Source organism: Apteryx rowi, unplaced genomic scaffold (assembly GCF_003343035.1).
Source record: "Apteryx rowi isolate R43461 unplaced genomic scaffold, aptRow1 scaffold_12, whole genome shotgun sequence".
Classification (NCBI taxonomy): Eukaryota; Metazoa; Chordata; class Aves; order Apterygiformes; family Apterygidae; genus Apteryx; species Apteryx rowi.
In genome coordinates, this window is record NW_020447419.1 from 7091919 (window position 1) to 7109208 (window position 17290).

The 17290-nt window shown below is 35.2% G+C and overlaps 1 protein-coding gene across 11 annotated transcripts in view; it reads left to right on the top strand.

Annotated features, from left to right (window-relative positions):
- The window catches only part of FAM126B (family with sequence similarity 126 member B), a 68076-nt gene that overhangs the window by 29410 nt on the left and 21376 nt on the right, over window positions 1–17290 (top strand). For 8 of the 11 annotated variants that reach the window (XM_026089516.1, XM_026089501.1, XM_026089507.1 and 5 more), the window contains 6 exons: window positions 1870–1948; window positions 2960–3061; window positions 9104–9283; window positions 10803–10883; window positions 11539–11654; window positions 12584–12679. In XM_026089516.1, the coding sequence (XP_025945301.1) occupies window positions 1898–1948; window positions 2960–3061; window positions 9104–9283; window positions 10803–10883; window positions 11539–11654; window positions 12584–12679 (626 nt within the window). In that variant the 5' untranslated portion in view covers window positions 1870–1897. The remainder of the gene's footprint in view (window positions 1–1869; window positions 1949–2959; window positions 3062–9103; window positions 9284–10802; window positions 10884–11538; window positions 11655–12583; window positions 12680–17290) is intronic. The other 3 variants (XM_026089550.1, XM_026089562.1, XM_026089571.1) reach the window with 3 other exon arrangements.

Genomic DNA, 17290 nt, shown 5'->3' on the forward strand with positions numbered 1-17290 from the left:
CAGAAATGTTATTAAAAATTCTGTTTTATAAGCAGAGAACAGTGTGCAAACAAAAAGTACTTAGGGTATTTATCCCCTTAACCATCATCCCTGTGGAAACCTGAATTTAACTAACTCATTATTCCAAGTGTTTAGGAGATTCTTAGGATAAACTTATGCTTTCTATGGGTTGTTCTAATGATATAAGTGAAGCAAATTTAGAAGGCTTAACAGAACATTCTTAGCTGAGCTTTTTTGCTCATTCTTGCTGTAATGGCCATTTTACTTGCTGACTGTGATTTGACAGTGTTGTCCCTGGGCCTTCTGTGGATTATCATGAAATCAGAAATCCTTAGACTGGGTATTTTATGGGCGTTGCTTTTTAAAAATCTTACATACTTTTAGCATATGTTAATATAATTCAGTTCAGTCAAATTATTTCTGCTGGGTATTTTTAAGTATCGAGTCTTTTAGGATGAAAATTACTGTTTTAACTTAGTTTCCATGCGTTAATGGAAATGAGCTTTCATTCTCTCCCCCATCCCAACTTGCTCTCAACTGTTTTCTTACATTTTCAGAGATGTGCCTCATCATTTTAAAGATAGCTTTAAAGTGGCAGGTAACATGACAGTGTTTTGTTGGGGGAACTCTGCTTTCATTTGTATTACAGATATTTTCAGATTTTCCTTCTGTTTTATATGTTGGTGGTTGTTGTTGTGATCTAGTTTCTGAAACAGTATCTTGGAGTGAATGTGTGGGTCAATGCTTCGTAGCCAATAATGTTGCAACTTTTTGAGATAACAGTCTAATGAACAGAGCAGACTAGTTTCATGGAATTATCTCCACATGCTAGAACTATAATAGCAAGTACGTGATGATCAGAATAAGATTGAAAAGAACATATTGGGTTATTTTTTTGTGAACGTCAGTCAGTGCTGAATTGCCTATGAAGATGTCTGCAAGAGCATCGTTTCTAGTATGTTAAATGTTTTGTTTGGGATGATGTTAAAGCTTGTATACTATGCTGATTCAATTCTAGGCATTTTATATATTAAAAAAAAAAGTTTCATATGATTCTTTAGATGTTTACCATAGAAATCTCACAATTTCACATCAGAAAATTGTACTCAGTCTTTGTCTTAATGACTGTAATGATTTAAATTGTTTAGTCAAGCAAAGGTATCTAACAATGTGCTTGTTTTAGACATTCTTACTATTGGCTTGAGAATTATGCTTGTGTGAAAATGAAAGATGTTAGAACAAGATCACTCTTATATAAATAGAAAAAAAAAACAGCAAATGTCCTTTAAATCACTGCAAGTTTTCTTTTTTGCTTCTGAAAATTCCAGCCTATGTTTAGAAGGTCTACATTTTGCAACTTGAAAGAGAAGCTTCAAAACTCTTTAAGAACAAGCTTTAAGGAGTGAAATTCTGCTATTATGATTTCTAATAACTGTTTTTATGAAACTGCTTTACTTCGAGCACTATCCAGAACTGTCATTACAATATGTTACATGGTTTCTTCCATGATGCTCTTTACTTCGCTCCACTTGTCTTTTCTTTGTACTATATTTGGTAAGGGAGCAAGAATGGGATGGTGTGTTTGTCTTAAATAATGTACTGTTTGGCCTGAAGCTCTGAATCCTTCTCTTTCCTTCTCCCCCCCATTAATGTGCAGTACCTTTGACTAAAGGCCTGAAGAGAATCGTTTAGAAGGTTAGAAAGTGGGACTGTTTGTCAGAAATGCAACTTTTGCTATTGTTTGATATTACATAAATTACATCTATTGGAAATTTGTTAACAGCTTTTCATTGTTGTAGGATTTTTACAAAACAAAGTTTTGCTGCCAGAACTCTTCTTTATTTTCTTTTTTTCCTTTCTCCTCTAAAGGTAAGAGAGAAGGAAAACAAGTAAGAAAATGCTGGGATCGGAACGAGGTGTGGTGGAAGAATGGCTGTCAGAATTCAAGGTGAGCTGACAAGAAGAATGATTGAAATATCAAATAGTAACATTAAAAATGCTAATTGTTGGACATAAAATATTAATGTTATGTACCATAAGGCCACAATATAGCTATCATTCACTTTTTTAATGCATAAAGCATGCAAAAGTCTGTGTAAAGGAGTCTACTGATAGGTAAAATACAATGCGTATTTCTAGTACTGCCTGCTATACAAATGTGATTTTAAAGAATATCTTCCAGTGTAGGTCGAGCTGAGAGAGTTTAACTGACAGGTAGATAACGCTGGATAAATTTTAAGTTGATCGACTTCTTAATTTTATATTTAAAAATTAGAAGTGTTTGGAAGTGTTTTTTTTAATTTTAAATAAAAATATTCGGCTGATTAAACTTTTCTCTATAATCTACACTTTTTTTGTTTTATCATGAAGTATCTGAAAGTATCTTTAAGTTATTAGCATGTTGATAATTATGTTGAATGAAATACAGAATAATGCATGAACAGGAAAACTGGATTTCATGACCAAAATGAAGTTAATCTATTATTTAAGTTAAGAATTAGTTAGTCCTCACATGATTGATAATATATGACATCAAATTACACACTAGTATTAGAAATGTGTAGAGCAGTCAAGGATGCAAAACCCACAGGCATGGTTGCTTGTGGGACTTCAGACTGTGCATGTTCATTTTAGATTACCTACACCTCTTAAATTTTATTTAAGTTGATCAATAAAGACCTTGAAAAGTGCCTGGTAAGGAACGTCAAGAAAGGACAGGAATCCTCATACCAAGATAGGGAGCAAATGATTTTAGAAAAGACAAATCTGAAGCTGCTTTTGTATTTAATCCTGAAAGTTGCTGTATGCCCTCAAATGCTATTCCAACGGAGAAGAATTGGTACTGAATGAACTCTGAAAATTTACTGAACTTCAGGAATTGTTCTTCATGTTGGGATGAGACTGAATGTTTTCATGGAGATCTTTAATACTTGGAATAACTTATTTTTTTCTTCTTTAGGCATTACCTGAAACACAAATTTCCAGTTATGCAGCTACATTGCACCGAAAAAAACCGCTGGTACCTGCTCTTTATAAGGTCATTCAAGACCCAAATAATGAGGTAGGAGCCTTTTAAAGAATTTTTGTTAACATCTTTATATCTTCCACCTCCCCATTTCAAACTATAATAATTTAGAAGTGAAAACAGAAGAATCGTCTTTCTATTGTACTCTTAACATGGGTATCACCCCACCTTTTTTACTCCTTGTTTTTTGACAGTTACTTTAATGCCCTTCTGGTAAGGCACAATCTTCTCTGCTCTCAAAAATACATTTTCTGCTGTCTGTTAGGCTTTACATGCCACAGCTGACTGTTAGACTTGATTTGGCGTGTTTTGTTTTGTTTTCTTTTTTGTTTTCTTTCTTTTTGTTTTCTCCCCCCAGAAATCAGCTTTCGGTCATAACAAAGTAGTCCCTTTCAGTTAAACGCAGTAAGGCCAATGTGCTGTTCACCTGCTGGCTTATTACAGTGGAAGATGGAATCATTTTTATCAAATCCTATAAGCAATTAAAATAACCACATATTCTTTTTGCTTATACTAGCATTGTGCATGTGTAATTCTGGTTTACAATGTTGTAAACAAAAGCAGAACCAGGGCTCCAAAATATAAACATATACAATGGAAACTTAGCTTACCTGCCATACATAATTCATGTTGCAAGTAATGTAAAACTCTGCTTTTCATTCTATTGGCTTCTGCCATGAGGATTTCTGGGAAAGTGTATGAAATGTAACTTCGGAATAAATTACGCAGGCATACCACTCTGCTGTCTAAACTGCTTTAGATAAAATGTTTCAAAATAACAGATTTATCTTCTGTGATCTCTGGTATATTTATAAATTAAATTGCAAGTGTGCACAGCAAGGAAGCTTCATATTTTCCTAGATATAACTCAGCTGCTTTTGGAAACTGAACGCTTGGTAGAGCTTGAAGGAGATTGCATAATTTTCTGACAAAAAAATGCTTCACACAGGAGTGAACTTCGTTTCAGTTTTACAACTAACAGCTTGCACTGTGACCTTTTTCTTTGTATTGAACCTACTGTTGTACTCTCTCCAAGTTGAAGCCACCATTGCTTTTGTTGTCTGTCTTTTGGCGTGCACCTGTGTGTGTGTGTGTTTATATACTTCTGTATATGTTAAAAGATTTCCTTTGCTTTGAGAGTAAGCATTTGATTTCATTTTCTACGATGCAAAGAGCCAGATTTGCAAACGGTATGTCGTCTTAAGAGTCTGACTGTCTCCTTGTGTTACTGCACACTGACCCTTGTCAGCTTTCACTCTTTGGAACTGCTCTTGCTGTTTGAGTCCGATTCTGACCTCAAGTACAAGGTACGCAGTCCCAAACTCAAAGGCGGCTTACCTCAGACTTGCTTTTTAAGGCAGCATGTATTTCTTTATTGCATTTCTTTCAAATTTATTCTGTGTATGAGGAGTATAACCATAGTATAACAGTAAAGATGGAGTATATCTATCTTTACTTTGGGTAATTCTAAGGTAATATTTGGGAGTATATACATCTTTACTTTGGGTAATTCTAAGGTAATATTTGGCTCTAAGTAAGGTTTTTTGTTTGTTTGTTTGTTTTTACATGCTTTATAGGGCATTATTTGTTAGAAGGGTAACCGATTCGTTATGAAGATAAAGCTTATGTGGTAGAGTATTATAAAAACATATTTGCTAGATTCTTAAACAGAACGGGCAAGTAATTTTTTAGTACAGCTTAATCATAAAGTTGCCCTATTCTTTAGACTTTCTGAAAGGGGCAGCTGTTTAGTGGGAAGTGAATTTTTAGAGTTGCATACTTCTATCTTGATAAGGCTAAGATTGTTAATTTAAGATGGAACCAGCATGTTTAAAAAAACAAAACAAACAACTGAGATGCTTCAATATTTGATGATTGTCTGTCCATTTCAGTGTACCTATCAGATGAAAGCAAGCATACTTTCAAGTTAGAATACAATTGTTATTGTTTACCTTTTAGAAAATTCCCTAAGTTGCTTAATACACTGAAGATAATGACTAGAACAGAAAGTTAGATAAAGAGTAGAGAGTGATCTTGCTCATAAGCAGCTTATTTAATTGAACAATATATTAATCTCTGCATAATATTGTACTTCTAAAGTAAAGTACTTGCAAAGTACTGGGGCTTTTTTGATAGTTTCATAACTCTTTTGGAGTTGGTTTATAGTTGTAGACATAACTGCTCTGGATTTTAAATCAACATTAATGCGGTACTGAAATTGAAATATTGAATATTCATGTGCAACTATTTAGATTTAGCTTGGAAAGCTCAGTCTTGAAACAAGTGAGATCACCTTTGCAATGCCTGGGCCAGGCACTTCTCAGACCCAGTGCTCTTCAAATAGTAACTAATTTCATCCATTGCATTATACTTAAGCCTAAAATGAGCTCATATTTTCTGCCACAATTGAATTCTTTAAATAGACAAGAATTTCCAGTATGGCTATGCATTTTATAGTACATTATATTTAACTTTAAGCCGTGGTATGGGTCTTAAGATTTGACAAACCTTGCGAAATAAGCCAAGCTTTAAAACTGTTAACCAGCTTCCTTGAAACATGGCTAGTCTGCATCTCTCCGAGGTATAAAAATGAAGTCTTAAAATTCTGCCATCGTCATTTATTGTATCTAAGCCAGTAAAAACTTCATTTTTATTTGTTGTGCTAATTAATGTATATGCTAATAAAAAGCTCTTCAATGCAAGGTTTTAACTTGTCTGAAGAGATATGGTTATAATGGACTCTTTACCTTGTATGTTTTGACTGATTGCTGTGCTACTTAGTTTACTTTAATGTTGAACTGAAGGTTCTTTGGTACTGAAAAAGTGTGCACTCATTCATGTATACATCCACTACTGGTGACAAAAGCTCCACTTCCTCTGTTTATCCAGTGTCTTCTGAATGTTTACATTCAGAGAATTGATGGGAAAAGGCTGGTTCTCTGAAAAGCCAAATATCTAGGATGCAAGAGAGACATTTGTTCTTCCTTACAATGTCAAGTTTTGTGTTTCCAAATAACAAATTTTCTAGGCAGAAGAAGATAATGCTACAGTTTGATAGGAAAAACTTGGTGTTCATGCCTTTGAAAATATTTTTTGTTGTAGTGTCTTTGACAGTGGCTTTTTCCTGTGGACTTAAAAAGCTCTGAACACACCAAAGTGCTATAGTAGTTACTGCAAACAACTTTCAGATTTTAAACTAAGTAATTTGCACTTGTTAAACTTTTGTGCAATTAATGACAACTGATAGAAATGAGAGAGTACTTATTTGCATGCAGTACCAGTGACTAGATATTGCTGTATCTTTCTAGGGAGCATGCTATCACTTAAAAGACTGATTTTTATAAAATTTCCATTTGAAAGAAAGTAGAATAAACTCACTAACTGTTCTGGTAGTGTCTGATCTGACTTCAGCTAAAATAAGTGGTTCTTTTCTACTATTTTTAATGAGACTTAGATTAGACTGACTGATTTCAAATGGAAAACAAGCTTGGGCTACTGTCATCTCTAATCTAGCAGAAGTACTATTTATAGTAATGCTGCTGTATATATCTGGTTTCTGTTAATATTTGCTTAGCTCTTCTTGCACCTGTTTTCTCCTTGCAGATGTGCTTGTGTTTATTATTCCCATAGGGATTTCTTCCTTTTTTCTTTACACTAGCCTCTTGTTCAGTATTTTCTATTTTAAAGAAAACCTACAAATCCATTCAGTCATCTTTGAATTATTTATTAACAACTTTTTATTATTTGAGCATCTGAAATGTGCTAGGCTTTTCATAAAACAAGGATATAGTTCTGTCTCTGAGATTTTGAACACTTACTGTAACAGATGGTTTTGATAATTAGTGTTACTTTTAGATGGGAGCTTGCACTAAGTAAATATTAATTACAAGAGGATTTGTTACTTAATATGTGCATCTTCTGAACATACAAAGTGCTATATCTGTGAAATACTAGAATAGATATACTAAATAAAACAATATATGTTCAACTTCATAAAACAATGCTAGAGGTTTTTCTGCCAAGATGATTGTAAGGGAAGTTTTACTGGCTTCTGATTTCATTTAAATCCTAAGTCAAAAATGAAGTCTTGAGCATTTTGCTTATATTAAAAAAATATGACTTGTAAAAACCTGTGTGGTCCAAATTGCTGGACTTCTCACATTCTGTCAGCATTCTGAGTGCCAGCTTGCCTTCTTCCCTCTTTTGTGGAGTTTCCCTTTGCTTCTGTTGTAAAAACATCCTTTTAGCTTAGCGTGACTAAGCTGTCAAGCAGAAGCCTTTTTACACAAGGTACTTATACCAGAGCCTTGTATAAGAAGAGATTTGACTGATAGCAAAGTTTTATTTTATATAGATGTGATATTACAGCTTACGTAACCAGTGGCTTAAAAATAGCATGCTTCGCTGACCACAATACTGTATGTTAGAAATTACACTAATAAATGTTTTCACCTTTCCTTGACCACTGTAAAGTGGATGCTCTCTTAAGGCAGCTATCTTGATAGAACTTCTACCAATTTATGTTTAGTGTCTGTGATATACTACAGTAAAATATCTAAGTCTAAACACGTGTGTGAAGTTGTACAGTCAATAGATTTATTGCCTTGCACATTTATCAAACATTCAAACTAAGCACTTGTAGAAACAGCTGTCCCTCTGCTGACAGCAAGGGACTTGTTCAAAGTTTTCAAGAGTATGGTTCACAGCAAACCACAGAAGTACTTCCTCATACAGCATAGCTAAACAGTGACAGTAAGTTCTGCAGGACATTCTGGATACTGAGAATTTCATGATCAGACAAATCAATGGAAGAAGAATGCATCAAAGTCTATGAAACATGCAGCTAATGCTCTGAAAAGTCCTAAGCTACATGTCCCTGGGAATAGGAGTGCATACTGGAGGAGGCATCATATGTACCTTCTCTGGTCTCCAGCTCTATACTGGATATTTCCTAATTAGGCCTTTTTGTCTTGCCAGTACAGTTGCTGTTGTGTCGGTAAAATGTAGGGGTTTTACTGCTCCAAAAGTGATATGTATAATTTAATGTTTAATATTTTCATGTGTGTATATGAGAGCAGTATAAATCGTGACTAGTTAGAAAGAAGACTAATTTGAGATTCTGGCCTCAATTTTCTAATTTTGCATAACTTTTCTTATGAATAGAGACTATTTAGGTTACATATGGATACCTCTGTCTGGACACTGAGCCCCATAGTTATTTTCCTTAGGTCAGAACATCCCCTTTCTCACAACTTGGAAAAAAATTGTGTTTGTAGATATTGGTCAAGGGCCTTACAAAAATTCCAGTCTGAATATTTATTTTCGGTGGGTTTTGACTCTGATATGAAGTTCTTCATTAGTCATGAGGAAGGGGGAAACAGGTTGACTTTGCTGTTTTCTGTTCAGTATCACTTTTGTGGATTTGTCTAAACTACAGGCTTGGCATTGTAGACTCTTAAAATGACAGGATTTTTCTAATGTTCATATTGTGGTCACTTGATAAGGGCCTTTTTGATTTTTTGCACTGAAACCTGAAAGGCAGCTCAAGAAAAGAAAAATCAGTTAGCACTGTATTGGACAAATGCGTATTTGGACAAATGCGTATTTGTTGGGTTTGAGACTAAAAAGCTAGGTAAGAAATAAATTAATACTTCTATCTACAGATCTGTCATTAGCAGCTGCTACTAATCTTTAACCTTTATACTTTACTAAACCTTGCAACTCTACCATTAAAATTTTATGGTGCACATAGTTCAAGCTATTTGTCTGTCACATGTCTTAAATTAGTACCTGTGTACCAAGTAAATCTCATACTGCCAGCTCTCAAGAATAACATTCTGGCTGTAGTAAGGCCACGTTTCCCCTTACTGCATAACAATTCCCCCTGAAATCTGTCCTTACAAACCTCCTTAAAAGGAATGTGGGTATCATTTTGGTTCATTCACTTATTTGCCATCAAGGAATGTCATCTTTACTGGCTGCAGTGGCTCTATGGTGTAGCTCCTACATTTGCTATTGTGTTCAGTCTTATTAGAGAAGCCTGGTAGTAATTCATTAGCCTTTTTTGCCTTTTCACAGCTTCTGGAGCCTGTTTGTCACCAGCTCTTTGAACTTTATCGTAGTTCTGAAGTTCGGCTCAAGAGATTCACATTGCAGTTCTTGCCAGAGTTGATCTGGGTTTATCTGCGTCTTACTGCCAGCAGGGATAGGCAGAGTAATGGTTGCATTGAAGCATTGCTGCTTGGCATTTACAACTTGGTAAGTGAGACAAGCTAGCACTTAAATATCTGCRTTTCTACATTTAAGGCAGATATTTGTATTGAGTGGGACTGTAATTTTAAGAATAAATAAAAGTAACCGGAGATGACTAGGTTTGGCAGTTAGATGTAAAGGTAATTTTTTATTTTCTTACCTCTTACTGGAAATATTTACTCTTGTATTGTTATGAGGCTGTTTGATAAATTAGCAGTACTGCCAATATAGGCATTCTCTAGTGACAATTTGTTTTATAGGTTTTTAAAACATATTACCCTGAAATATTGGCTTTCTCTCTACTGTCAGAATAAACTTTACATGTAAACAAGTATTTTATATTTGTACACAAGACAATCAAGTTCTGATTCTTTAATATTTTTCTTGCTATGTGTCCGCTCTAAAAGCAGAGCAAAATCAAGTTGTTCTAGATTTGTTCTGGTTTAAAAAAAATTTGGAAACTGTTTGCTGATTTTTGGTATTGTTTGCTGGATTTAGGTAGCATTTATATCTCTTTGGCATCGTTTTTTCCATACAGGTCCTTTTACAGTTGCCTTTGAAACTCATGTTGGGGATTAATGTTCTGTAAGCAGAGTAGTTTCTTCATCTTCTCCAAACTCAGAAAGGAAGAGGCCTCAAAATGGGCAGTGGCTCCCACTTTTTCCCCCAGCCCTTGGTTTCAGTTGTTATTTTTCTGCATATCTTTCTTACTTACTTAGAAAGTCCAGAATAAATCTCTGGCAGTCTACTAAGTTCCAATCCCATTGTGATCCTTAAAGCCTACAAGTACTGTGCTACCTTGGACTAAATTTTCACATAAACTGAAATAGCTAGAGCTCGTTGCTTTGAAATTTACAGTGCAATGTGAAGAGTCAGGGTTTTAGATTCCTTTCTTTTTTGATGTAGTGCTATATAATTGCCCTTATTAAATTATATTTGCTTTAAAAACTGCTGTTTTGCTTATATAGTAGCCTAGCAACTATAAAATCTGATCAGTTAATGTTTTTTGAAAAGACTTTCAGTGTATTTCTTACTGATAGCATGCCTTCAGAAACATTGCCAGTCCCCTTGATTTCACCTTTCTCTGTGGTGGATTTACTGGCCATTGTCAGCAAGTGACTCATCAGCCCTCATGCGTTTTTATCTCTTGGCCTTAAAGTTTATCCTTGCTCCACTGTGCAGTTCTATCACAAATAAATGTTATAAATTAAAGGTGGGCTAGAAAAGCTTTTAATTCTTTTTTTGAGGAAGTCACAATGATCAAGAGAGCTAATGCTGCTTTGTGAAGTGTTGCAGACTCCGATTCTGCAAAGCAGTCCATGCTAGAGGTCTTTCCCATTGTTTATATGTGTATATAAATTTGGCAATATTCTGCACACACATAAAGACCTTAGGGTGAGAACTGTCTTACTGGATCAGGGCATTTGGTTTCTTATTGCTGTTAAGTGTCTTAAGGATGTAGACGATCCCAAGTCCTATCTTCTTACTTCTGGGTTTTTGTTTCATGTTTTTTTTTTAACTGCAGGAAATTGCTGACAAAGATGGAAACAACAAAGTTTTATCTTTTACCATCCCTTCATTATCTAAACCCTCAATATATCATGAGGTAAGAGTACTGCTGTGGCAAGTTAGAATTGGACCTATTAGTGGAATGAAAACTGGATTCATTTGATGCAAGAGACCATTTTCAATGCATCTTGTTGCACTAAAGTTTCAATGTCAGTATCTTGCAATTAGTGTAATTAATTCAAAAACAGTAATAGAAGAGCAGCAAATTAAATGTTGAAAAATATTTGCTTACAGTACAGGTTGTGGATGGAGGTTAGTTCTGATGTAGTTGCAGCTGGGTGTTTTGTCTCTTGAATGTTAGGATAGATAGTCTGTTTCTTCTTCTGACTCCTACGTAACGCAGTTTGAACTTGGAATCCTGTTTTTCTTTGAGGAAGGAATACTTTCCACCATTGCTGTACAAAAAGCCTATGCAATTCAGACAAAGTTGGTACAAATGGATATGCAAGAATCAAAGTTTAAAATTACTCTCACCTGCTCTATTGCTTATGAATGTGGAAGCTATTTATAATAATGAAATTTGGTTATATTTTAGTTTTTCTGTATATTGCAATTATCTTCAGTTTTACAGATTACTAGGCAAGTGTGTCTTTTCACTTGATGTGTTAGAAGTATTTATGCTTTTGGTGTTCTTTTACTTATGGTTTGATTTCTTGGATTTCTTTTTTCTTCCTCCCACCATCTACTTCTAGCCCTCTACTATTGGATCCATGGCTTTGACTGAGGGAGCTTTGTGTCAGCATGATCTTATCAGGGTAGTTTATAGTGATCTTCATCCTCAAAGAGAAACCTTCACAGCACAGAACCGGTAAGTGGATGCATTCAAACATTCTAGATGTTTCACTAGGCAGATAACAAATCTTGAAGCATTAAGACCAAATTTATTACATGTTCAGTCCTTTCTGAACATTAAGCACGTAGAAATAAAGCTAGCAGAGCAAATCAGTAACTTTGAGATGTAATATTTTTGTTATTGCTTCCAACTTGGTGTGTTCTTCTGCTCATTAATTTAGATAAAGTAACTTCTCTGTCCTCTCCATGGTTGTCAGGGCTATCTTTGGGTTTATGACTGTCAATTCAATTTGTCCTGAAAGTATAACAATACTCAGTTTTGGCTATGAGGCTGAGACTGGGTTTTTTTTCCACAGGAAAAGGGGAATGGAGCCGAGCGGATAGACAGAACTAGGGATGAGAGATCTCAAGGGTTGGGCTTGGTGTTCCTGCTGCAATGAGGATGTGAAGAATGGTGCCCCATTCACCATCAGTAGATATCTTCCCCCAGATTTTCAAGCTATGTCTTGGTAGTAGCTGCAGCCAACCCTTTTTACCAGGTCTCTTGCATGTTGAACAGTAGACTCTGAGGCCATACCTGGCTGTTTCAGTGCCCTGCTCTACCTGCGTCTAGAGCTAGTTCTGGGAAAACTGATAAAATTTTAAAGCTATTGCAAACTTGCCCAGTTCCATAGCTGCCTCTGTTCAAATATTATGCCATGATTCCTTCATATGCTAGTCGTTCTCAGTAGTAATAATTTATTTGAAGTGCTTAATACTGAACCTTTAATAGCCTATTTCAAGTTAGTTTATTAAAATGAAAGATGTCGGGATTTGTGTGTTTACATCTGACACTTTTTCCCTTGGGGTATTTTTTTTGAGTCTGAGATGTGGAATTGTGTTTAAAAGTCTAGTGGAATATTAAGAATTTAAACCATGCAAGGTTTTGCTCTTGTCTCTTTTCAGGTTTGAGGTGCTGAGCTTTCTCATGCTGTGCTACAATTCTGCTATTGTCTATATGCCTGCCTCTTCTTACCAATCACTTTGTAGGATGGGTTCCAGGTGAGACACTTCCCTTTGAAATAGTCCTGCAGAGCACATCTAGTTTTCTAAATATTCAGCCAGCAAAAGAGAATGGATTTACTTCCTGTGTTTGATAGCTTGAAAGACAACTTTCGGTCAATCCTGCAACTTAATTGGAAGCTTGATGCTGTGCTTGCATGCAGAAAAACACATGGATTATCTTCCTACTGCATTGGCTTTAGTTCTAGTTATGTAACACTTCATTATCTGAAACAATGATTTTTGGGGAAAATTAGTCTGTTGAAGCTGTTCTGGCTTATTTGCATTTATTGGATTTACATATCTTGCAAATATTTTGAAGTATGGTCAGCTTCAAAGTCTTGTCAGGAATACCAGCAATTTCCTCTACTTCCAAATATTAACCTGTCTTGCTTTTCAGATGGTTTAGATGAAATGCTTGCACGATATTCTGGACTTTAGCTTTTTTTTTTTTTTTTTTTTCCCTTCCCCTCCCTGATAATATGATCCCATTTTCTGGGGAATTCAATACTATGATTTCTCAAACTCCTATATGCATTCTTTATATAACGTCCTGCTTTGATAGTCTTGGAAGGAGCTGATGGGCAAAGATCCCAGCTTTTTGTTCTGAAAATCTGAAAAATCTCAAGTATCTCTGATATTCCCAAATACCTGTTCTTTTACCACCATTTTTGTCTAAAATTAGATAAATTCTGTCCTCTTACCCCCAAACAGAGGAATCTCCTAATATGTTTTTTGATTTAGCTTATTTGCTTCAGCAGAGTACTTCTGTGAAAGAAAACGATTACATGCAATTCAAGGGTGTAGCAAAGAAGGATCATAATAGCTTCTAACAATGTATATTCCATAGTAGCACATGCATACAGTGACAATTCTATTCTGGTGTTCCNTTGATTTCTGATGGGGAAAGGACTGATCGTTAGAATGCTTCCATCACGTTCATTTGAGCTATGGCTATGCTGAGTTTACCAAGTATGTTGAAAATTAGATCCTTTCTTCAGGTAGAAAGGAGAGGGGACACCATTTCATAGGCTAGGGATTTTTTTATTTTTTGAAACAGTGCAACAATTTGGGGGTACAACGAACCATTTATAGCAATGGGATTATCCTGTGATGAATTGAATAAAAGTTATTAAGAGGTGTGTGTTTTTTTTTCTTGCACCTTGTCATCCTTATTACGTAAAGTGTATATTCACAAAATCCCATCTCAACTCCAGTTCTGAGTTGTAGTCATTTTCCTTAATCTTTGAAATACAGATTCCACATGACTGTATTCATTCAGCTAAAACAATTAATCTATTATTGCTCATTTGAGTATGCATTTAATGTAACCTTATAATAACCTTTATTTTAGCTCTTTCTTTTCTGGTCATTTTACCCATTAGTTCTGTAATGGTGTATAATCCGGATAATAGACATTTACAGTGGGAGGTTTTTTGCTCTAAAAAGAGCGGAGTGCAGTTTTGGGTCCTGTAAAAGCAATAGATAGAGTGCGCTTTTAAGATGGTGTGGGTTTTCTTTTTTCCTTTTTTTCTTTTTTTAATTTTTGGGTATGCAGTTAGGTTTGAAATTATATTTGCCTTGAGGGCCTTTTACTTTATATGTACATATCCACAGTGTGTAAAATATCCCTAAAACTGACTTCTCCCCATGTTGAAGGGTTTCTTCTTGACAGTACTTTCTACTGTCTACCTTTAAAACCATTTTGTGACCTTGATGCTCATGGTTCCTTTCTGACATCAAGCTTTTCTGCTCTACTATAGTGAAATCAACGTAAATTTTGTCCCATCCTGTATGTTAATACAGGTAATGTACATGATTCTCAAGTCTGATTTCCATTTGTAAATCCACTAAATTTTTCTTACCAAATTCCAGATTAGAAAATACTAACCTAGTAAGCAAGAGTGCTTTAAATAAGACATTTAAAGTCAAATTTAAAATTGTCATTTAAATGCCAGAAGAGTGGCATTTTCTTGAGAAACTCTAAAAAGCTATTGGATACAAAATACATGCTTTGCAGCTACCCAAACATTTTTCTATAACAGCCCTTAATAGAGTGCAAAGTCAACCAATATAGCTGATCATATGGATAATGTTGCCTGTGCATTTCTAAACTTTTTTTCCCCTTTTTGGTTGCTGAACTCTAAAGGGTTATAGTCTGCTTTTAGTGGAGACTTTTTTTTTTTTTATTTTTTTTTTATTTTTTTCTTCAAGAGGGTAGTGTGCCTCTTTTGGTGAAGAAACCATTTTTTACTGTGGACAATCTTGGCAGTTGCGCTCGGTCATTATCAGGAGTCCTCAGACTTTCTTGGTCTTTGTCCATCTGGCTTTAAGCTTATGTCTGATGAAGAGAGTAATTTGGAGGGGGGAGGATGGGATTCCTCTCTGCCCTAAATGTTCTCCTGTTTCTCATATTTTAATCACAAGTGTTCTTTCTCAGAACGTTTTTTAGTTGAAAAAGTGGTAAGTGGGGATGTTCCAGGCCATTTGATTCAGAAGGCTCTGCAGTCCATTCTGAAATTGGAGCTATAACTTTGGATAGCAGCCCACCATCTGAAACAGAATAGTACTTGGGGAAAACAATCTTATCCAATGAGTTTCATTTTCAGCTTTTATCTTCTTAGTGTTTTCAGACTCTATGTACCTTTATGCAGCTCTTGTTCTATAAATTGCTAGTCTTTTGACAGCATCCTAATGCTTGCTAGAAATTGCTACAATATAGAATATGTAACATTGAACTTGTAGTATCTTGTCTAGTATGAACAACAGTGAAGGTTCAAGTCACTGTGCTTCATTTCCTATTGGTTTCCTAGCAGACTTTGTCTTTTAGTAGCGTGTTGAGGTGRGAGCCCCTGCTGTTAGATGTCTTAAGCCAAAGAACAAGTTGACTAATAACTAGATTGTGGGATGCTTCTTCCATGTTGTGCTGGGTACAAACTTTAACAATAAATAAAATAATTTTACTTAATGAAATGTTAAAATTCTTGTGAATTCTGAATAAATACATCTCCTTCCTGGGGAAGTGCACCTGTAAGTGATAGGCTCAGTGTTCTTTCAATGGAAGATGTTTGACTGACCTTTGTAGATGCCTTAGATAACTTTTTATTTCTCAATTGTTTCATAAATATATTTGTTTATGTTATCACAAGTACCTGTAACTTGGCTTGAGTTGTTATACAGATGTTTTATTAAAAAAAAAAAGATTGTGGGCAAGAAAATAATATCTTTGTTATCAAATTTCATTAGTCATTGGTATTCAAAGAAAAGCCTAAACTTTCCAAAAGCTTGGTAATTCTTGGTTCTGGGACTGTACTTAGCAGTCGCTAACTGCAGATTCTGGCCTGACACAGTGAATTACAGGTGCGCTATTTTCCAGTTTTCTGTAGTGGTTTTTCCTCATCTTTCAGATCTTTGGCTTTTGGTTTCCCTTGTCACTTGATAGTCATCTGGGCACAAGATCTTGTAAATTTAGTGAACCAACAGCTGCTGTGGTACTGTACTATGCATTTCTTTAAACATATTTCACTTTTTTTTTCCCTTCCATTAAGTGATTGTCCTTATAAATAGGACATTTGACGGCGTAGAGTATATGGCATGCTGCAGACAAATGTGTAGGTATAGAACTTGCTACATGTCATACAACACACCATTCTGAATGAGAAAATCTCATTTGTATATGGATTTCCATGTTCCTTTTAGGAGGTCTTTGGGGGAATCTGTATTTGCACTCTCTTCCTGGAAAAGGGATGGGATAATCTTGAAACTGAAATTTTCTGGATCCTCTGTAGGTAGTTGTGTTAAAGCTTCACCTTGTGGTTTCTTCTGAAAGCTTTTGTGCTCCTGATCTGGAGTGCTGCCTGCAGAATCATTGCGGTACTATGCATCATGCCTTGGTGGAGAGCAGGCCATGCCTGGCTGGCAGTTAATTCTCACAGTGGCATTGTTGGGTTTTTTGTCAAGCCATCTGCTTGTCTTCTACAAAGCAACTTGGGCCCCAGTTTTTGTTACTGAGGGTGCTAAATGTATTTCAAAGTAATAGATTGCATATGTTTTAGATTAAAACTGATGAATTGGAAGGCTCTTTATCTAGATAGCAGCTATTACTCTTAGCCAGATGTATTTGTTCATCTTTGAAGAAGGAAAAAAACAATAAAAATAGGCACATACTGCTTCTTGATACAGATACAAGATGTCGTTTGCTGGAAAAGAGCATTAATACAGCGTAATGCTGCATTTTTGTGTGATTTTTTTTTTTTTTTGAAAGCTTTCTCTTTTGGTGACTAAATGGCATTTTTATAGCCTTTCTCTATTTTGATCTGTGTCAATATGTGCCCATGAAGTTCATGCAATAACTTTCCTAGTTTTAAAGGGAAAAACTAATATACATGTTACTAGATCGTTATACTGTTTAAAAGCTAAGCATTGAAATGTCTGATGGAAAATAAATAATTGGACTGTAGTTATCACTGTGTCCATTGCTTTTAAGATCTAATGCTCATGGGTTTCTTTTGTGAGAAAAATCCCAACTGAGTTAGAAAAAGAGTAAATGTACATTGAATGAATTAGTGTCCATGTGTTGTTTCCTTGATGAAGATTCAGATATTAAAATTC